This window comes from Denticeps clupeoides, chromosome 6, assembly GCF_900700375.1.
Source record: "Denticeps clupeoides chromosome 6, fDenClu1.1, whole genome shotgun sequence".
Lineage (NCBI taxonomy): Eukaryota > Metazoa > Chordata > Actinopteri > Clupeiformes > Denticipitidae > Denticeps > Denticeps clupeoides.
Window position 1 is genome coordinate 25,238,638 of NC_041712.1, and position 22,188 is coordinate 25,260,825.

A 22,188-nucleotide genomic window follows, 5' to 3' on the forward strand; every position below is an offset into this window, starting at 1 on the left:
GGTGTTAGGTCAACAATCAGTTTCTGAACGTGGACAAAACGAAGGAGATAATTGTTGACTTTACTTTACTTTTCTTTACAAAGCACCGTCCCCACACACTGCTCCCCGGGCGCCTGTCATGGCTGCCCACTGCTCACTCAGGGTGATGGTTAAATGCAGAGGACAAATTTCACTGTGTGCACCATGAGTGTATCACTTCACTTTCACTTTTCACTATAGAATAAAGAAACAGGAATGAAGTTTAATGAAGGGAGTTTTTGCTGTGATTGCAGTATGATACACTATTGTCTTCTCTCGGGGGGACACACACTTGACACTTCTGCAAACAAAGGAGAAAGTCCACAAAAAAAAACTGTAGGAGAGAGAAAAAAAAGGTGTGAAGAAACGTTGGGAAGGAGTGAGACAGAGAGGGACGACCGTCCAGGGTAGAGTGAACCTGACAGTGGTGTCAGTGCAGGGCTGGTGATGGATGAGACAAAAAAGAGGCGACTCTTTCATCAAACATGCTTCTCTTTCTCCTGATACAAAAAAAAATGTTTCTTGCATTGGATTCTTATGTCTTTTTAAACCCAGTTAATAAACAGGCATCAACATGGTTTTCTTCCGCATGCAAGTAGGAAACTGAAACCTGGCTTGATGTGTTTAATACAATTTTCATGAAACAGTGTTATCAGAGGCTAAATTATCTGTCTACGTCTGAGTGCATTTTGTTTCCTGCAGTTTAGAAGAATCATTTTGCGTTTCAGTCGGAACCTGCGCTGCTCACTCCGGACCGGCAGGGGGCGCACACGCGGCGCGGAGCAGCGGCTCCCAGGGCGGGAAGAGGCGGAGTAGAACCGGCCGACCGGCCGCGGAGCGGAGTTGGCTCGGTCCGGTGGAAACGGCCGAATTAAGTCGCTCCCGATGCCGCTCCTGCCCGTGGTGGCGGAGCAGCTGCTGCGGGACGTGCGGAGCAGCTACCGAGAGGAGTCGCGGAGTGAGTAAAACATTTAAAACATCGAACATCAAGTTCACAGAAGTATTCTTAATAAAAAATATCAATGCATAAAAAAACCCCCATATGAATTAAAACATACCAGGAAACCAGTAACTACAAATGAAAGAACAGCCAGATTCAGTAGCGTGTTGAAATAAAAATAAAAGTGAAATTTAAACTTCAGCCATAAATCAACCTTCCTGATCCCAGGTCAGTGTTAAAAAAAGAAAAAAAAGAAAAGTGAAGTCACTTGTGATGCACAGCAGAACAGCACATGGTGCACACAGGGAAATCCTCTGTATTTAACCCTGAGTGAGCAGTGTGTGGGGATGGTGCTTTGCTCGGTGGCACCTTGGCGGACCAGGATTTGAGCCCACAACTTTATGATTACGGGGCCACTTCCTTAACCGCTAGGCCGTGACTGTGCATCATGTGTTCATGACGTGTTTTTATTCCGTTTTATTCCAGTTCCAGACGACCTGCTGATAGCGTGAGTATAATTTCAGATTTATTATTATTGAATGGAAAGTGAGAGGTGATGAAGGCTTTAACCTGCTGTCCCTCCTGTTCGCGTTCCTCAGCTTGCGCTTTGTGTTCGGCTCCTGCGCTCTCCAGGCCCTGGACCTTGTGGACCAGCGCTCCGTCACCTGCGTGACGTCTCCCAGCGGCCGGGAGGTTTTCCAGGTGAGAGATGGGCGTCCTGCATTCCTCCTCAGAAGCTCCGTGGCTGCTCAGGTTTCTGTTGACCTGGATGTTCTGGGCAAGGTGTCTACATTTTGAGAAAAGCTTTTACCTGCTCCACCGTCCTGCTGAGGCACGTGCATCATGTTTTACTCAGACCATTCAACATCAATAGTCAGATCTGTAGGGCCCTAAATTCCCTTTTTTCCCATTTTAACTCCTCTGCATTTCCATTATAAACGCATTTATGCAGCGGGTGGGGAAAGAATAATCCCTGTTCAAGTGAGTGTTGGACATTTACTGCATTTACATGTAAATAATATGTGCATTTCATGTAAAGAACTATTACACATTCTTCCTTTTGTAAAATAAAAGTGCTTCACGCTTGATCTCAACATAAAATAACGTATGAAATACATAATTATTGTGGAGACCTGGAATACAAAAAAAATGTTGCCTAATGAACTGGAACCATGATAATAAAAGCACGTTTTGAATATCGTTATATCGCATCCTGCCTCGACCGCAAACACGTGTAGTGGCTGCAGCGGCCAGAAACGCCGATCCAGCCGTGCTTTCCGCGTCATGGAAATCGTAGGGCCCTGGATCTGGGTCTCGTTCCCGTTTTATTCCTCCCCTCATCCGCAGGAAGAGCCCCAGACGGCAGCGGGTCGCCCCGGCTCGCCCGTCTGCTCCGCCTGGAGGTCCTCGCCACAAAAACATCTTCAGTGAGTCTGAAATGTAGAAGAATGGACCCCTGTTGTGGGGCCGTGCTGGTGCGGTAGTGATTCAGGCGTCTAGACGCACTTTTTACGGGGTTTTTTTAATAGGGGCCGCACCATGATTCAGGGCGTTTGTGGTCCCCGTGTAGCAGGGTGTCCAGCCGCGGTTTACTGCGCGTGAACCAGTAATGTATGAGGGTCTGGTTTCTGTAGACCTGTTTCATGGAACTCAGCCTGATGTGGCGTCTTCCTGTCACCCCCTGTCAATGCCAGTCAGCTTGTGGGGGCGTCGTCATAAAAACCTGTTTCCTGAATCGATACCCCAGCTTCAGAACCGCAGCGATGGCGGCCACGACACCGACAGGTGAAATATTGATGAGCTGGTGTCACGGCCTGAAGGGTCCTGAGCAGTAGAGCTCGGTCCTCGTGCGTGTTCGGTTCTCTTCAGATGTGTGGATCCTGCTGAAACTGCAACGCGAATGCAACATGCATGTTTTTTAGGATTTTATGATTGAAAGTGTCCCTTTTGAACCCGGTACAGCACGTCACGTCACGCGTCTTAAAGAAAATCGATCAACCCCAACATGCTTCAGGAAATGTTCACACCGTGAAGGTATTTCCCCTTTTCTCTGCTTAAACCCGTCCAGAATGAGGAAGTAGGCAGTGTGAGAGCTGTCACTCATGCCCACAGGCTCCTCCCCCTTGTAAACTTTGTTTATGAAACCTCATTAAAAGGGCGTGTTGGGTAGTTAGGGGACGTCAGCCATGTAGCGCAGCTCAGATTGTGTTCTGACTGCTAATTCTCCCGCTGAAGACCTAGTCGGTCCATGTCCTGACGTGACCAGGTCCTGAGAATTATGCCCGTTCTCGCCCAGCCCAGACAGCCCGGTGCTCGGAGCCTTCAGCGCTCTTCCTCCGCCCGCCTGACACTAATGAACGTTCTGGCCTTTTCTCGCTGGACCGTTGTCACGGCGACTGTCTCTCTACCTCGGCTTCGCACTCCGTGGATAAATGGATTTCTTGCCCGGTCTGGCATAACGTCGAATCGATGCCGGGCCGGGCACGGTGTGAATCCACTGAGATTTATATTTTAGATTTTATAAAGCATTTCATTTCACTGTCAATAACGAAAAAACACAAAAAACGTGGCACAATAAAAAAAAATATAGTGGAGGGTAAATAAAACGGGGCAGCAGGGCTCCAGGCGTTTTATACATTTACTTAAACTTTTATTTCTGTTGAACTTTGACCTTGATGTGCAACCAACAGAAGCGAGGCGTTGAAACCAAGATGGAGGAGAGATTTAATAGAATTAGCGGAGAAGCGAACCTCCAAGGCGAAGTACGTGCTGTCCGTTTAACAGTAATGTTCGCATTTATACTCTATTCCGTTGGTCAAATGTGAACCAAAATCGTATTCTGCTGGCACCGCTACGGTGTACGCGGGGATAGAATCTGCACCGTGACCGTTTTTCACGCTGCATTGATGTCCCTGTGTCATTCATGCTCACCAATCAGGTGTGTCCAGAGTTAAAGCCACTTCCACTTTTCAAATAGTAAATACTGAACTGCAAAAAAAATCACAATATAAATCACATTTACGTGGAACAAGTGGAGATAAATCGAGTAAATTCCGTATATATCTGATATTGTCTGGAAATCCATACTGACCAGGTACACATGACACTGGCATGAAGAAGATCTGCAGCTTCTGCTCTGTTCGTCTCTCTTTATTTACTTCTCCAGGATCATCACCAGCAGCACCATCACTCTGCACCATAACGCCGTGCTGTTAGAATTCACAGATTGAACTGTAACGATTTGGTAACATAGTTATCGATTCTGATCATCTCACTTTGATGTGACGCAGCTGAGACGCCTTCAGTTCTTCAGTTGACCTTTCATCCTCCTCTTCGTGACCTCCTTTCTTCCTCCCCAGTGCTCATCCTCTGTGTTCCGGGGCTGAAAACGTCACATGTCCAGGAAACACACATCTAGAGACTGTAGGTGGCCTTGTTTGTCCACATTATTAATGGCCCCATTAGAGATTGGTCTGTCGGTGGTCTCAGCAGGTGAAGATCGATGGTGAAGTGATTAGGGGGGAATGATTTGGTCGAGATGCCTGCTGCATCAGGGAGAAGATTTCGGACGGGGTTGATGGATGATGTTCACCATGAGGCTCTCCAGGGTCTGTTTACTACGTAACTGTTACTGGGGCCACAACAGTAAAGAAAATGATGTCTTATAATGGGGAATATCATACGGATCTGATGGAGATCTGCTCATCCCGGTGACTGGACACTGTTCCAGGATGGAATTGCTCAGGAGTGCTTCAGGTATTTGTTTGTTCTGTGTAGCATCCCTGTCTGGCCATGACCTCATTGTCCTGAGCTTCTTGAGGTCTCCACTTCAGAGAAGTGGACGTTTTTATTCCTCTGATGACGTCTGACTTGCTCTCCTGAAAATGAGTCATGTGGCCGACGTAGGAACAGAAACGGAACCGTTTTTAACAGCTTCAGATCGGCACGTAACTAGCAGGACATTATGGTCAGGGTGGCAGTACGGGGACTGTCCCTGTAAATGTAATGTAAATGTCTGCTGTAAATCAACCGATCAGAGACCATGAATGTTGTAATAAATCCACATGCCAATCCGAAGATGACAGCGGTGTCATTCGTTCTCAGATACATATATATGTCTGATTGCTCATTCCATTTACATTTCCAGCATTTACCAGACGCCCTTATCCAGAGCGACTTACAGTCAGTAGGTACAGGGACAGTCCCCTCCTGGAGACACTCAGGGTTAAGTGTCCTGCTCAGGGACACGATGGTAGTAAGTGGGGTTTGAACCTGGGTCTTCTGGTTCATAGGCGAGTGTTTTACCACTACTACTACCACCCTACTACCATCATTACAAATCCAGTATCGAATATTCACGATATATCTTTGTTCACACAGTCAGTACTTTTGTAATAAGTTAGCAGAACTTTTTAGATGCGTCTGCAGTATGGACGCCGGCTGCAGGACGGAGTTTTGGCTTCGTCCCTTCGCCGGCTCCTCGCCGTGACTCATCTGCAGGGGGATGTCACTCTCTGATGCGGAGATCTTTTATTTTGTAGGTCAGCGGCGGGGTCGTTACTCCGAAGCTACAAGGCGGTGAATTTGTCTTTGGTGAGATAATGGCGTGCGGGGTAATGTCCCCGTGACTCACGCGGAAGGAGGACATCACTTTTCTTCCGTCCTCCGATTCCCACAAATGATCTCAGCTTGTGAAGAGAAGGTTTCTGCCTTTATTCCCTGTCGATCCATCATAGGTTATCGAGCAGGTGTGAATACAGACGTTTTGGGTTTTTTGGCGGCGGTGGGAAAGGCCCTGAGGGTACTGGGAGGGGAAACCCGCAGTCTCAATATAGTCACGAACAGCCCCCAGAGATCAAACCCGACATCGTCACCGCGCTCATTACTGCTGGAAAAGGCTCTGGTGCAAACTGGTTTCTGTGGCCTGTAGCATGACCAGGGGGACGCTGTGTGTGTGCTTGGTGACATTATTGCTGGCCCGGACCAATCGCTGTCAGTTTAGGAAAAAAAAAAAATCAGGCAAACTCGTTGCCTCATGAATCTTCACCAAGTAAGAAGTACGTAAGCTGTAACTACACAATGTCATTAATCAAATTTAAGACAGTCCAGCATAAATTGGGGGCAGCGGTGGCCTAGCGGTTAAGGAAGCGGCCCCGTAATCAGAAGGTTGCCGGTTCGAATCCCGATCCGCCAAGGTGGCACTGACCAAAGCACCGTCCCCACACACTGCTCCCCGGGCGCCTGTCATGCCCACTGCTCACTCAGGGTGATGGTTAAATACAGAGGACAAATTTCACTGTGTGCACCATGTGCTGTGCTGCTGTGTATCACAAGTGACAATCACTTCATGTTATCATCATTTTTATCATTTAAAAAAATGTCATTAATGTTATATCAGGTCTACTGCTGCAGATGTAATATCATTTACATTTACTACGTTTACAGATGCCCTTATCCAGAGCGACTTACAGTCAGTAGTTACAGGGACAGTCCCCCCCCCGGAGACACTCAGGGTTAAGTGTCCTGCTCAGGGACACGATGGTAGTAAGTGGGGTTTGAACCTGGGTCTTCTGGTTCATAGGCGAGTGTGTTACCCGCTAGGCTACTAGCACCCTGCGGTCATATCAGCGGTTAACTGCAGATTATTATTAACAGAACCAACAGATAATCAGGAGATACTCGCCGATAAGAACTGAGTCCACGCCGCCGTCACCCCCGACTGCCGCAGTTCTTCCATACTTCAGATTTTACCGCGTGCGGCTGTAACCCGGGGGGTGACGTTGCTTTTAACGTGGGCTCCACCTGCAGATTCTTCACGTTCCTGCGCGTGTTGGGATGAACACCTGGCCTGATGACCTCGCCGCCGATCCGGTTCTTCTGGAGTTCCTCGTATGCTGTTCATTCGAACTTCTCGTCACATTAAGAGCGAGTCCAGTGGTTTGAAGTCTCGTCCCCGTGGTAACCTCAGTCTGGAATAAAATTAAATCCACGCCGGACCGGCAGCGGCGCCCCGCCCACAACATTTAACCACAAAAGGGCCGCAGCCGCGCGCGCGAGTGTGCGCTTCCTGTGGGTCTGATGCCACTCTCTCCTCTCTGCTTGATGATTGGTGTTTGTCGTTGTGGTTATTGTTTTATGATTATTATTATTAAATTGTGGTTTGCTGCCCCGTCAGGTGACGGGCGGATCGGGTCGCCTCTACACCCTCTTCACCCGCTGCCAGTACTGCCCGTGTCCGGCCTTCTCCTTCTCCGTCCTGCGCCGCGGCGAGGGCCTGCTGGTGAGTCTGGGATGGTGCAGGGAATTATGGGCTAGTTTTATGGTTTGTATCTTCTTCCGTAACGAACCGGCTTCATAAGGTGGAACAACATTTCAAGTCTCCTGCTGAATGTACTTGTGGAACTATAATCATTGCAATCTTCTTCTTCCACAGAGCAACATAACCCAATTCCAGCCTCCTGTCGCCTAGCAACAAATCATAAACATAAAAGCTCGTTTTAATAATGAAGTATGCTAGGGCATGTGTTTTACATCAGATTTTACATTTGCAGCATTTATCAGATCCATTTTCCGAGTGATCTGCAGGTCGCATCAGGTCTGCTGTAAAACCGCGGTCCGTTTGTACGGTTCTGTGAGAACTGCTCCCAGCTTCTGGGCTTTTTTATACGGCGAGGGTCAACGTTCCTCAGCTTGTGTTCTTATCTCTCATCTTTCTGGTGGCCGAGTCTCTGCTGCCCTGAGACAAATGTCCAGCAGGCGTCCAGTAAATGTCCAGTCCCAGGAGGTGTGGGCTAAAATTAACTGGCTGAGAAACGAGAACCACGATCTGCTGGATGAGCTGAAAAAACAGAAGGTCCCACTGTCGGTTCAGATGAAGTTGGTGTTCATTTACATTTACAGCATTTACCAGGCGCCCTTATCCAGAGCTACTTACAATCAGTAGTTACAGGGACAGTCCCCCCCCCCCCCTGGAGACACTTAAATGGTTAAGTGTCTTGCTCAGGGACACGACGGTTGTAAGTGGGATTTGGACCTGGGTCTTCTGGTTCATAGGCGAGTTCTACCTCAGCTTGGTGTTGGTGTTCATGAGAAGGACCAGCATTAGGCCCGTTTCTCTCTCTCTCTCTCTCTCTCTCACACACACACACACTTTCCACATGAATCAGTTTTTCTGCATCGTGAACCACAGTTTCATGTGAAGGTGTCAAAACTTCCGTTTTTGCACGGCAGTGAGTTTTTTTTTTTTTTTTTTTTTTTTTTTTTACAAGAAATGGCTCATTTTATTCCCAACAGCTTTTGTAATAAAGTTTCAGTGCAAAACGAAACTGTCAAAAAGTTTTCTAACATTCAAAGCTCAGTAAAAAGCCCATTGAGTCCATTTTTGCAAAGACGTACAGTACAGGCCAAAAGTTTGGACGCACCTTCTCATTCAACGTGTTTTCTTTATCGTCATGACCATTTACGTTGGTAGATTCTCACTGAAGTCATCAAAACTATGAATGAACACATGTGGAGTTCAATGTGTCTCAGCGTCAAATACAGGGGATAAAAAAAAAAAAAAAAAAGACCTGAAGAGACTGGAGACGTTTTTGACAAGCCCAGGTCAGGCAGACCCCACAAGACAACTGCTTGAGAGGACCGTTTGTTGGCTTGAAAATCCAAGGCCAGCCCATTTTCTCTACGAGACCTGGTCACCTGAAGTCCCTGTGTCAACCAGTGTTGGATTCTGTCTCGAAATGGCCTCCATGGTGGAATCAGCGCCCAGAAGCCGGCACATTTGCCAAGGCCCACAACCGGCTAAAAGGATGGGCGCTGGAAACGTGGCACAAGGTGGATTTTTCAGGTGAATCTTCTGTTGAATTGCACCAGTCGCCACAAATATTGCAGAAGACCTACTGGAGCCCGCATGGATCCGAGATTCACCCAGAAAACAGTGAAGTTTGGTCTGGGGTTACATCCAGTATGGGGTTGTGCGAGAGATCTGCAGAATTGAAGACGACATCAACAGTCTGAAATACCAAGAAATCTGAGCTACCTTTTATATTCCCAACCATAAAAGAGGACAAATTCTGCAGCAGGATGGTGCTCCATCACATACTTCCATCTCCACATCAAAGTTCCTCAAGGCGAAGATGTTCAAGATGCTCCATGATTGGCCAGCCCAGTCACCAGACATGAACATCATTGAGCATGTGTGGGGTAGGATGAAAGAGGAAGCATGGAAGATGAAACCAAAGAACATTGATGAACTCTGGGAGGCCTGCAAGACCGCATTCTTTACTATTCCTGATGACTTCATCAATAAATTGTATGAATTCTTGCCAAACCACATGGATGCAGTCCTTCAAGCTCATGGAAGTCATACAAGATATTAAATTTGGATCTCACAGCACCACTACTTAATTTGCTGACACATTTTTGTATTTGCAATAAATTTGTTCAATTTCTATATAAGCGACAAAACTTTTGTCCCAAAATTGGACCTTTCTGTCTTGATTAAATGATTAATCTTTTTTTCAGTGAAACTAATTCATTTCAATGCATTAAACATCATTTGGTAGAGTTCTAGCTTTTAATATGAGCTATTTCTAATGCCAATTGATTAATTGAAAGTCGGGTTAAGACTTTTGTGAGGGACTGTAGATTCGGGAACCGTTCTAACTCGCCACGATCTGGACCTGGATTGTGGTTTTTGAAGAACGTCAGAAACTGCACAGCTTCATGCACGGCTCTTACTTCAGCGCTCTTACTTCACACGCTGTCGTCACGTCTGAAGCCGAGTGGGACGCGTTGACACACCGACCTCATCTACATTGGGGGCAGTGGTGGCCTAGCGGTTAAAGGAAGTGGCCCCGTAATCAGAAGGTTGCCGGTTCGATTCCCGATCCGCCAAGGTGCCCCTGAGCAAAGCACCGTCCCCACACACTGCTCCCCGGGCGCCTGTCATGGCCGCCCACTGCTCAGGGTGGTGGTTAAATGCAGAGGACAAATTTCACTGTGTGCACCGTGTGCTGTGCTGCCGTGTATCACATGTGACAATCACTTCACTTTTACCTGTGAAAATCTGCGCTGAACGTCTGTGTTTTAATCAAAACAGGAAGCCGTTACCACAGTTCAGCTGTGGCTTCTTTTAACCTTTATTTCCTGTGTCTCCGCAGTGCAAACACATCCTGGCCGCGTACCTGAGCCAGGCCATGGGCGTCTGTCGGCAGGAGCAGGTCTCAGATCAGCTGATGACGCGCCTCCTCGCTGGACAGGAGGACGCCGGGGAACACCTGCGCTCCGCTCGCGTCTGAACGTTTTATCACCGCCGCCTTCGCTTCCCGTCCATCCGACCCCGCGCCGCGCCCCCCGAGACCCGAGGTCACCGCTGCGCGCGTTTCATCTGTTGCCAGAGAATGTACAGCTCGCCGTATTTTTAGAATTTCCGTTTATTTGAAGATTAGACACCAACGGGGAACAATAAAACTCCCAGGAAGAATTTTCTTTTGGTTTCTTCACGAGTGGCCGAAACACGCGGAACCCGTGACCCGGCGGTACCGCCGCGCCTTTAATAACAGCACAATCACTCCATAGAAACGTCTTTTATTAACAAAATAAGTCGTCATACATACAGATTTATTCGTTAAATAACAGTTCTCGCTTCTGCCTGAAGTTCTGGCCATGACACGGTGACAGCCACTGGGGTGTGTGGTCAGGTGACACGGTGACAGCCACTGGGGTGTGTGGTCAGGTGACACGGTGACAGCCACTGGGGTGTGTGGTCAGGTGACACGGTGACACGGTGACAGCCACTGGGGTGTGTAGTCAGGTGACACTGTGACAGCCACTGGGGTGTGTGGTCAGGTGACACTGTGACAGCCACTGGGGTGTGTGGTCAGGTGACACGGTGACACGGTGACAGCCACTGGGGTGTGTAGTCAGGTGACACTGTGACAGCCACTGGGGTGTGTGGTCAGGTGATACGGTGACACGGTGACAGCCACTGGGGTGTGTAGTCAGGTGACACGGTGACAGCCACTGGGGTGTGTGGTCAGGTGACACGGTGACAGCCACTGGGGTGTGTGGTCAGGTGACACTGTGACAGCCACTGGGGTGTGTAGTCAGGTGACGTAGACAGGAGGGTGTGCCGCCGTCACGATTACGGACGTTCGGCATCAGAACTGTCGAGTGTGAGCGCGCGTGTGCGTTTTAATCGGTTAACCAGGATTCTGGCCACTGGTGAGCACAAGAGTACAAAAACAAACACAAACTAAATCTTGTTTAGCTTCCTGCCTGGGTGGCATCTGACCTCCGACCCCTGACCTCTGGTGGGTGGTTGGCGCGTAATCAGTTCAAAATACTCCAAAAACGCAGTAATCTGTGTTCCTCGTGGTTTGCGGGGAACTTCACTTCCTCTCGCCCCCCTTCAACCCTGCACTTTGACCCCCAGACAGGGCCAGAGGTCAGGGGTGGCACTTCATACGTTAACAGCGGCGCTCAGCCGTCCTGCTGCCGTTTCCTGTCTCTGCCGTCTTCCCGCCGCTCAGGGTTCTGCTTCCTGCCGGAGGCGCCGTGCCGCGTTTCCCATGATCCCCCTGCCACTTCCCACGGCTTCACAGTAATTCCAGCAGAAACCAGCGGGCCACGCCCGGGCGTCCGCCACCAAAGGCCTCTGGGTCGAATCCCGGGCGGTGATAATAACCCCGCCCCCGGGCGCTGTAACAGCAGGTTGCTGGTCATGTGATTCCAGCAGGAACCCGCGAGTCTCGGCGGGCCACGCCCGGGCGTCCGCCACCAAGGCCTCTGGTTCGAGTCCCGGGCAGTACATTAAAATGGGCGCCGCCAGTGATAATAACCCCGCCCCCGGGCGCTGTAACAGCAGGTCGCTGGTCATGTGATTCCAGCAGGAACCCGCGAGTCTCGGCGGGCCACGCCCGGGCGTCCGCCACCAAGGCCTCTGGTTGGAATCCCGGGCGGAACATTAAAATGGCCGGCGCCAGTGATGATAACCCCGCCCCCCCGGGCGCTGTAACAGCAGGTCATGTGATTCCAGCAGGAACCCGCGAGTCTCGGCGGGCCACGCCCGGGCGTCCGCCACCAAGGCCTCTGGTTCGAGTCCCGGGCAGTACATTAAAATGGGCGCCGCCAGTGATGATAACCCCGCCCCCCCAGGCGCTATAACAGCGGGTCGCTGGTCATGTGGATCTGGTCGCGGTGGCGCCCGCTGCCGTTGGCGCTGAGGTACATCTCGTCCCGGCGGCACAGGAAGTGGCGGGACAGGATCTTGCGGAAGGTGACCCTGAAGTCCTGAATGCGGTAGGCGTAGATGATGGGGTTGACGGCGGAGTTGGCGTGGGACAGCACGATGGCCACGTACATGACGCCCGCCGGCTTGCGCAGGTCGCCGTAGAACAGCGTGAGGCAGTTGAGGATGTGGACGGGCAGCCAGCAGAGCGCGAACAGCCCCACGATGATGGACAGCGACTTGGCGGCGCGGATCTCCCGCTGCAGGAAGCCCTGCGGGTGCTGGCCCTCGCCGTTGGCCACGGTGCACTTCAGCTCGATCTGCCGCAGCTGGCGGCGCGCCACGGCGAAGATCTTGGCGTAGATGCCCAGCATGATGAGCAGCGGCGGCAGCACGCAGCCGAAGAAGTTGAAGTAGACCATGTAGCGCATGTCCACCACGCTCTCGAACAGGCACTGCAGCCGGCAGCTGCGCAGGAAGCCCAGCGTGGCGTTCTCCGGCGCGGCGCTGCCATTCTGGCCACACGACGTGTCCTTCTTATTCCAGCCCAGGAACGGGACCAGGCCGATGGCGAACGACAGGATCCATAAGATGGCGATGATCTCGCGGGCCCTCTTCCCCGTCACCAGCTCCTTATACCTGCGCGAGGAGGGAAGTCGATTAATCACGATTATTCATTCCGGCGGAGCTTCTCCCCCCTGACTGATGGTCACCTGATCCACGAAACATCAACACTTTTAATCACGCCGACGCCTCCGGCGGATTATCCATCCCCGCCTCCTCGGCACCGTCTGGGCCGCCGCGGCCATCAATAACCAGACTCCATCCATCCAGCCTTCTCCATTACCCCCCGAACCAGGACGCCTGGCGTGAACCGGCACCGGTCTCGCCGCTCCGTTACCGCCAATCCCGCCGATTTCTCTACGTTTCTTCACGCGGCGGTGTAAACACGCCGGTTCCACGCGGACGTCTGAACCAGCCGTTTTTCTGGTGTTCGTGGCGTCAAATAAACGGCAGCGAACGTTCATACTGCGACAAGCGAACGCAGCTATAGGGCGCAGTAAAGACGCGTCTGGCGTCCATTTCGAGCGTCCGCGTGGACGAACTCGTACCCGGCGGCGCGCTGTACTCAGATCAGGTCGCCACAGTCACTACCGGCACGACTTCATAACCAGAAAACCAACAAAAACCACAATAAATAATAAATCATGTTCCGCGCGGCGTCCATGCACAATCGTCCACGTTGGCGACGCGGCGATTATACGACTCGTTTCAACATCGCTGGTGTGCAGCAGAGGCTGCGGCGCAGTCGGCTGGTGGCCTAGCGGGCCCCTAATCACAATCTAGAACCGGCGAGGTGCCACCAAGGTCCTGTCCCCACACACTGCTCCCCAGGCGCCTGTCATGGTCCCACTCAGGGTGACGGTTAAATACAGCGGACAAATTTCACTGTGTGCACCGTGTGCTGTGCTGCTGTGTATCACAAGTGACAATCACTTCACTTTACTGAGGTCCCCTTGATGAAGGTCCCGTCCCCACACGCTGCTCCCCGGGCGCCTGTCATGGTGCCCACTGTCACCAAGGGTGACGGTTAAATACAGAGGACACGTTTCACCGTGTCACTGTGTGCTGTGCACTTTCACCGTTTCCCTCCCTCTCTCTCAGGATACGTGAGTAGAACAGCGAGTGGATTCGTTTTATCGTGACGACGGGCCCCCGGCGTCCCTGAGCTTCTCACCGGACACGCCGCCTGGCAGGGTGCGATGATCCTGCATCGGAACCGCAGTCTGACGGCCGAGAACACTGCGCCGCTTCCGGCCTTTAGAGCGCGGAACCCGTTTCACAAAGGCCCGGCGCTGAGCTGAATGGCGGCGCCGCATTACCATGGAGCCCCACGCTCCGTGGGGGTGAATAAATAAAGGGGACGGGGACGGGAGAGGAATGGTTCTCCGAGGAGCAACGTTAACGGACCCGGAGGAAGGGGCTCTGGTCTGATCCCCCTGTTCAAAGCGGTGCTGTGTGTGTATGTGTGTGTGTGTGTGTGTGTGTGTGTGTGTGTGTGTGTGTGTGGGACAGCTGTGAAAACACTCTGGTCTCAGAGGTTCACCGCCAGCGCGCAACACGCGGAACCCGGCACGGATCAATTAGCGACCGGATCATCGGAACCAATATTCACCACTTGGGTATAATTAACAGGCCGGCAATAAAATTCTTCACCGCTCTGCCCCGCCCACAGCGCCGTCAACGCTCCGATTGGCCAGAAGTCGTGCGGAACGTGGACGAGTTGTAAATATGTGAATTTTAGAAGTGAGGAGTAAATGTGGACCGTTCCCAGTTTCTGTCCGTCTCCGTCTGATAATGCGTTATTCTTCCTTTCCACGCCCAGCGTCTCTTTAATTCGTTTATTCTAATTACGGCTCGGGTCGGATTAGTGGCGCTGAGATTTCCTCCGTCTAATTTTACACGCCGGACGGCCTGAGCAAACACACACGTTCTGTCCTGTTGGACCCGAAAGCCCCCAAATCAGCAGCAGGTATCAGCAGCAGGTATCAGCTGGACCTCAACCTTCCAACCGGCCCAACACCACAACCCTTCACCCTGGAGATAAGGAGCGAGGGATCATCGGGTCGCTGTCTCAGACACACCGTGACAGGACGCGTAATGGGGACAAGCCGGGGGCGGACAGGACCTTCCAGGGCGTAAATCCATTTAACCCCGTGTGGCAGGTCAGATGAAGACCAGGCCAGGAGCTGGAGCAGAACTCGGGAACTTCGTCTACTGTCACCTCCTGAACTCGGTTTTCGCGGACTTTTTGGGCCAAGATTTGGCAACACGGCGGAAAGCGTCCGTCGGATTTTCGCGTTTAAAAGAGTTTAAAAGCGAAATTAAAAACCGCGCCGACAATAAATAAAAGTGGAAAGGAAGGAATAAAAGTGACCTGAGCGGGATCTTGACGGCCAGGTACCGGTCTATGGCCACGGCCAGCAGGCTGAAGATGGAGCTCTGGGTCAGAACCAGGACGAAGCAGGCCAGGAACAGGCAGCCGTAGAAGTCCGACGGGAGTCCGATGCTGATGGTGATGGCGAACGGGATGGCCAGGCAGCCCACCAGGATGTCCGCCACGGCCAGCGACACCAGAAAGTAGTTGGTGGCGGTCTTCAGCGTGGAGTTGGTGGCCACGGCCCAGCAGACCAGCACGTTCCCGGCGACCGACAGGACCGCGATGACCAGTTCGATGGCGATGTAGATCCCGAGCATCTCAGCGGTGGGCGCGGCGCGGCAGGAGATCCATGTGGAGTCCCGTCCGCCGTCTGCCTTGTGCTGCCGCTGCTGCGTGTGGCGGCGCGGCGCGGCTCCGCTGTGACCCCACCTTCCCTCCGCCGCGCCACACGCGTCCCGGGGGCGCACCGGGAGCGCGCAGAGCGCAACGCGCCTTTCCCGCCACGCCCCGCACCGCCCCGCCCACAAACAAACAAACAAACAAACTAGCGAGCTGGACGCGCACGTGCCGACGCGCAGGAGGAGCGTCTCTTCACGCGCGTTAAACCTGACGCGTCACGTGACGTCAACCTACAGCGGAGAGACGTTTTCAGGCGGAAACATCTGTTTCTCATCACACACACACACACACACACACTCCCACAATCACTTACACACACACACTCCCACAATCACTTACACACACGCAATAACTTACACACACACACTCCCACAATCACTTACACACACACACTCCCACAATCACTTACACACACACACTCCCACAATCACTTACACACACACACTCCCACAATCACTTACACACACGCAATAACTTACACACACACACTCCCACAATCACTTACACACACACACTCCCACAATCACTTACACACACACACTCCCACAATCACTTACACACACGCAATCACTTACACACACACACACTCCCACAATCACTTACACACACGCAATAACTTACACACACACACTCCCACAATCACTTACACACACACACTCCCACAATCACTTACACACACACACTCCCACAATCACTTACACACACGCAATAACTTACACACACACACTCCCACAATCACTTACACACACACACTCCCACAATCACTTACACACACACACTCCCACAATCACTTACACACACGCAATCACTTACACACACACACACTCCCACAATCACTTACACACACGCAATAACTTACACACACACACTCCCACAATCACTTACACACACACACTCCCACAATCACTTACACACACACACTCCCACAATCACTTTCTCACAATCACTTACACACGCAACCACTCGCAATAATTTACACACACACAATAACTTACACATATTCCCACAATCACTTTCACTCACACAATCACTTACACTCACACAATAACTTACACACGCAATCACTTACACACACATACTCCCACAATCACTTTCTCACAATCACTTACACACGCAATCACTCACAATAATTTACACACACACAATAACTTACACATATTCCCACAATCACTTTCACTCACACAATCACTTACACTCACACATTAACTTACACACGCAATCACTTACACACACTCACACACGCAATGACTTACACAATCACACAATAACTTACACACAATCACTTATACAATAACTTACACACACACAATCACTCACACAATAATTTACACACACACAATAACTTAAACATGCGGTCACTTACACACACAATAACTTACAAATATTCCCACAATCACTTTCACTCACTTACACAATCACTTACACTCACACATTAACTTACACACGCAATCACTTTCACTCACTTACACAATAACTTACATACGCAATCACACAATAATTTACACACACACAATCACTCACACAATAACTTACACACTTATACACACAATCACACTCTTACACACTTATACACTTACACAATATCTTACACACTTACACACACATAATCACTCACACAATCGTTTACAATCTCACTTACACGCTTATACAAAGACATTCACACTTACTTACACACTCACTTACACACACTGTCATTCAGAAGATGGTGTTTCCTGTGTGTCACTCTGCCTGATGAAAGGAAATTATTTCACAGTCATAAAAACACTAAACACACGACTCCTGGATTTAATATATTTTTATTTTGTTGTCCAGGAAACACAACTTTGACTAACAAACCAATAACTCTCAGTTTTAGTCATGAATCTATGTTGTTAAGAATTTACAGGTTTTATAGAAACAACTGAAACAGTTTTTATAAAGCGCTCAGTACTGCAGCTCAAACTGACACTACAAACTTTAATTCCAGAAACTTGGAGTCAGAATCACGTCACGTTTTGCGAGTGTGAATACCGCTCTTGTGTTTTTTGCGCGCAGATTTGTAATTTTTTTATTTGCTTGTGCTGCGCTCTAATCGAGTAAAAAGTTGTACGCTGGGCGTAGTTTTGACATTCAAACACTATTGGCCAATCAAAGAACAGCGTTCAACTGCTACAAACCACGCGTGATGAGTGACAGTGACCGTGCACATTTGCGCTGGTTCGTAACGCTATAAAAATTTAGCAGAACATCCTTCTTACAAACTGTCATATTCCTCAAGCCCTAAAAAAGAAAGCGATCAGAAGAACGTCGAGCTCAGGGACGAAGCAGGAGCGCGTGATGACACATGGGTGAATTTTGTATTTCAGGTGTGTGCGCGTGTGTAAAAGTGCTTTGTGCCGCTCCTCTCGGGTCAGGGGTCAAGTTTCGAAGTACTTGTAGATCTGCGCCACGTACTGCATGACGCTCTGCCAGTCGGGCCGGTCTGTGTGCATCAGCTGGACGATGTCCTGCGGGGAAGGGGGGACAGACAGACAGTCAGATGGTTCCGCTGATCCTGACGATCGGTGACAGCGCGGGGCGCAGCGGGTGTGACCGCTCCGGTTTACGTAACATTTTTTATATATTATATCTCACTGCTTTTCATCTTGAACTACAGCTATACTCCCCCATTCAACATTTAATCAGAGTTCCGAAACAAACGGGTCCTAAAGACCGAATGAAATTCCATTCTTCTCAGGGTTAATGTGCTGAGTGCTTTATGATCAATTTTTAAAGAAAATATTCTGTATTCTGTCCACGGTGAAACGTGTCCGTCGTATTTAACCGTCACCCTTGGTGACAGTGGGCACCATGACAGCGTGTGGGGACGGTACTGTGATCAAGGGGACCTCGGTGGCACCTTGGCGGTTCGGGACTCGAACCGGCGACCTTCCGATTACGGGGTCGCTTCCTTAACCGCCAGGCCACCGCTGCCAACCGTTGGCACTGTGAACGTGTAATAATCAAATTTCGTAGTTTCCGCGGTACAGGAGGCTCGCTTGCTGGTGGACGTGGGTCCAGAACACAGATGCCAGGGACCATCTGAACCTGGTGCCCCTGTGCAGGGGCGGGGCACTGCCGCCCGCCGCCTCTGAGTCAGTTCCCATGAACTCGTGGCGCGGAGTGCGAGTGAAAAATAGTCCCATAAGACTGGCGGCCATAAACATGCCGGGGGGTGATGAACGCTGTAAATCCTGATGGGTTCTGCAGTTTTGGACTTACGAGGCCCCGCCCCCCTCCCCCGTACGCCACGGATCGTCAAAACCAAGAACACGTCTGGAAATGTGAAATCCTTTTTCTCTCTCGTGGTGTGTGTAGATGCAGATCTCTGTGTGTGTGTGTGTGTGTGTGTGTGTGTGTGTGTGTGTGTGTGTGTGTGTGAACTCACCAGAGAGGGTTTGATGCCGACGCTCTCAGCAGCCTGGAACGCCAGGGTCAGGTTCCGGTTCTGACAAAAAACAAACAGAAACAGCAGAATGTGTGTGTGTGTGTGTGTGTGTGGAAATCTCTCATCTACCAGCGCCGTATTCAGTGTTGCTGCGTTGCCATAGAAACGCCCGAGTTCATTCATTAAGCTGACTGAATGGACGAATCAGGAGTCGCCTGTGCCTCCTCCCTCGGTGTGGTCCAGCTTTGTTTACGGTGGCATGAGCAGGTAAACATATGCACTCTGAACTTTGAACTGTCCACTTTCATGTCTGTCGGCTTTGACGTGTCAGAGGTCAGAGGTCAGCACTGCACCCTCTCAGTTTAAAGCTTCTCTAAATACAGATGTGTTATACTTGAACAGTATAAAGGTGCTGTATTTTTGTCACACCGGCCCTTTAAGGCGCCTTTAGACTCATTATGAAAAGTGTGAGTGTGTGTGTGTGTGTGTGTGTGCATGCGCGCGTGTGTGTGTGTGCGTGCATGTGTGAGCGTGTATGTGCGTGAGTGTGTGTGCACGTGTGTGTGCATATGTGCGTGTGAGTGTGTGCGCGTGTGCGTATGTGAGTGTGTGTGTGCGCATGTGAGTGTGTGTGTACGTGAGTGTGTGCGTGTGTGTGCGTGCGTGTGAGTGCGTGAGTGTGTGTGCACGTGTGTGTGCATATGTGAGTGTGTGCGCGTGTGCGTATGTGAGTGTGTGTGCGTTTGTGTGTGTGTGCGTGTGTGCGCATGTGAGTGTGTGCGTGCGTGTGTACGTGCGTATGTGTGTGTGAGTGTGTGTGTGCGCGTGTGAGTGTGTGTGCGTGCGTGTGTGTGAGTGTGCGTGCGTTTGTGTGCGTGTGAGTGTGTGTGCGTGCGTGTGTGTGTGCGTGCGTTTGTGTGCGTGTGAGTGTGTGCGCGTGTGTGTGCGTGCGTGTGAGTGTGTGCGTGTGAGTGTGTGTGCGTGCGTGTGTGTGAGTGTGCGTGCGTTTGTGTGCGTGTGAGTGTGTGCGCGTGTGTGTGCGTGCGTTTGTGTGCGTGTGAGTGTGTGCGCGTGTGTGTACGTGCGTGTGTGAGTGTGTGTGTGTGCGCGTGTGAGTGTGTGTGTGTGTGAGTGTGTGTGCGTGCGCGTGTGAGTGTGTGTGCGTGCGTGTGTGTGTACGTGCGTATGTGTGAGTGTGTGCGCGTGTGTGTACGTGCGTGTGTGAGTGTGTGTGTGCGCGTGTGAGTGTGTGTGTGTGTGTGTGTGAGTGTGTGTGCGTGCGCGTGTGAGTGTGTGTGCGTGCGTGTGTGTGTACGCGTATGTGTGTGTGTGTGTGAGTGTGTGTGCGTGCGCGTGTGAGTGTGTGTGCGTGCGTGTGTGTGTACGTGCGTATGTGTGAGTGTGTGCGCGTGTGTGTACGTGCGTGTGTGAGTGTGTGTGTGTGCGCGTGTGAGTGTGTGTGTGTGTGTGTGTGAGTGTGTGTGCGCGTGTGAGTGTGTGTGCGTGCGTGTGTGTGTACGTGCGTATGTGTGTGTGTGTGTGTGTGTGGTAGGTACCTTGTCCTGGCTGATCAGCTCCTGGTAGGGGATGTGGGCCGGCAGGTACGTGTGCAGAAGAGCGCAGAACGCCAGGCCATCACTCCAGCTGGTGCTAAAGTTGGTCACGTCAATATTCTGCAGGGGAGGGGGCATCACACACACACACACACACGCACACACACTCTACTTCACACAAATGCAGTAGTGCGACACAATTCCAACAGTCAATTGAACAGTCGATCAATTTTTATTTGTACATCGCTTTTTACAATGTGAATCGGCACAAAGTGCCTGACATTAGAACATGCGGCAGGTGAGAGGAGAACCGTGAAGAGCTCATCTGCCAATCAGCAGAACCAGAATCGTGGAACACGGAACGCTCACGGGCAGCTCTGGGTCAGAAGATCTATAATGTGACCGGGACGAGGACACTGAGGCAGCTGAAGGACATTCAGGTGTTCTACTGCTGTTCCACTACAATCTGCTGCATGTCCTCCTGCAGATACACCAGCCACAAGTGTGGACGGCCCGACCCTGTGGCGGTTCTGGAGACTAAGACGGAACCATTTTGAAGAATCCAATAGAAGGAACATATTTCGTATTTGTGAAGTATTTGGAATGAAATCAGTTTTTTCCTCTTTTTACCTTCATAGCAGCTTTGTTCACTATTAACATGAGTGAATGATAAGTAAGGGTTCAGCATAAACCTTCAGGACTGTTGGGAACCGTCCCCGTTGTCCAACTTGGAGAGAAGACAAAAGAAGCCAAATCAAGCTCCTTTTGTTTATTACATAACCTCACGTGTTATTTCATAGTCCTGCATCTTTAGTTTTGTTCTATAATGTAAAAAATGCGAGACCCATCAATGAGTAGACGGGTATCAAGACTTTTTTTGACCCCACTGATCCAGTCGATCCTTCATGGAAGTAAGAGGAGCATCTGGACCTACAGCAGCTTGGTTATTTCTGCTGTAGTAGTACCATGTGGTGGACTTGTCTTCAGAATGGACTGAGGACACCTTTTTGACATGTTAATGTTGGGTGAATAACAGCCTTTTATTTTTGGGTTTGTAAGATCGACCAGTTTGGTGAAACTGACTAAAACATGAGACAATTGATCAGAAGATCCAAATGTCCAGCTCTAACACGTTCTAAGATCAATGCTCTTGTTAGGCGTCCCAGGGGGATTCATCAAGTCTTTCGAGTGGTGTGAGAGTCTCCAGTTCACATCTGAGGACCATGAAAACACATCCTGAGTTTATTTGAACATGACGGGGACGTGTTGTTGTTCTGTGCCGACGGTTCTCACAGCACATCATCGTCCACCTGGTACCTGGTGTGTGTGTGTGTGTGTGTGTGTGGGACCGAGAGACATGCAGCACTGCACGTTCAGGGTGGGGGTTGTTATGGGGACGGAAGCGTCTGAGGTCCTGTGGTCCAGTTCCTCACACTCTCAGTGCGTGACGTCCCCCACGCCCGACCCCCGTCTATCTGCAGCCATTTCCTGCGGACATTTCTCTGTCCAGCATGACTGGGAAAGTGGCCCGATGCCCGGAGACCCCGAAAGGCCCGGTTCTGCATCAGGGGTCTAAATTCGGAGCGTAATCCCGCTTCTCGATCCCCTGTCACATGGGACACCAGGGTTCACCGTCTGGCCAGAGGACTCCGAGATGAGCAGCAGATGCTGTGTGAACCGAGGGGAACGGCGTCACCGCTCAGG

General features: G+C 50.7%; 3 protein-coding genes across 12 annotated transcripts in view; 1 reads left to right on the plus strand and 2 right to left on the minus strand.

Annotated features, from left to right (window-relative positions):
• The first annotated feature begins 824 nt into the window (after positions 1 to 824).
• zswim7 (zinc finger, SWIM-type containing 7) lies at positions 825 to 10,536 on the plus strand. Its single transcript, XM_028984382.1, has 5 exons — positions 825 to 976; positions 1,445 to 1,466; positions 1,558 to 1,660; positions 7,134 to 7,238; positions 10,117 to 10,536. Exons 1-5 carry the CDS (start codon positions 904 to 906, stop codon positions 10,252 to 10,254), a joined length of 441 nt encoding a protein of 146 aa, XP_028840215.1. The 5' UTR covers positions 825 to 903; the 3' UTR covers positions 10,255 to 10,536.
• adora2b (adenosine A2b receptor) lies at positions 10,528 to 15,675 on the minus strand. Its single transcript, XM_028984381.1, has 2 exons — positions 15,124 to 15,675; positions 10,528 to 12,824 (listed from the first exon to the last, which is right to left on the minus strand). Exons 1-2 carry the CDS (start codon positions 15,441 to 15,443, stop codon positions 12,116 to 12,118), a joined length of 1,029 nt encoding a protein of 342 aa, XP_028840214.1. The 5' UTR covers positions 15,444 to 15,675; the 3' UTR covers positions 10,528 to 12,115.
• Positions 15,676 to 17,305: 1,630 nt separating this feature from the next.
• Positions 17,306 to 22,188, minus strand: part of specc1 (sperm antigen with calponin homology and coiled-coil domains 1) — a 37,626-nt gene continuing 32,743 nt past the window's right edge. For all 10 annotated transcript variants that reach the window (XM_028982768.1, XM_028982769.1, XM_028982767.1 and 7 more), the window contains 3 exons: positions 20,488 to 20,604; positions 18,932 to 18,991; positions 17,306 to 18,011 (listed from right to left, as the gene is read on the minus strand). In XM_028982768.1, the coding sequence (XP_028838601.1) occupies positions 17,922 to 18,011; positions 18,932 to 18,991; positions 20,488 to 20,604 (267 nt within the window). In that variant the 3' untranslated portion in view covers positions 17,306 to 17,921. The remainder of the gene's footprint in view (positions 18,012 to 18,931; positions 18,992 to 20,487; positions 20,605 to 22,188) is intronic.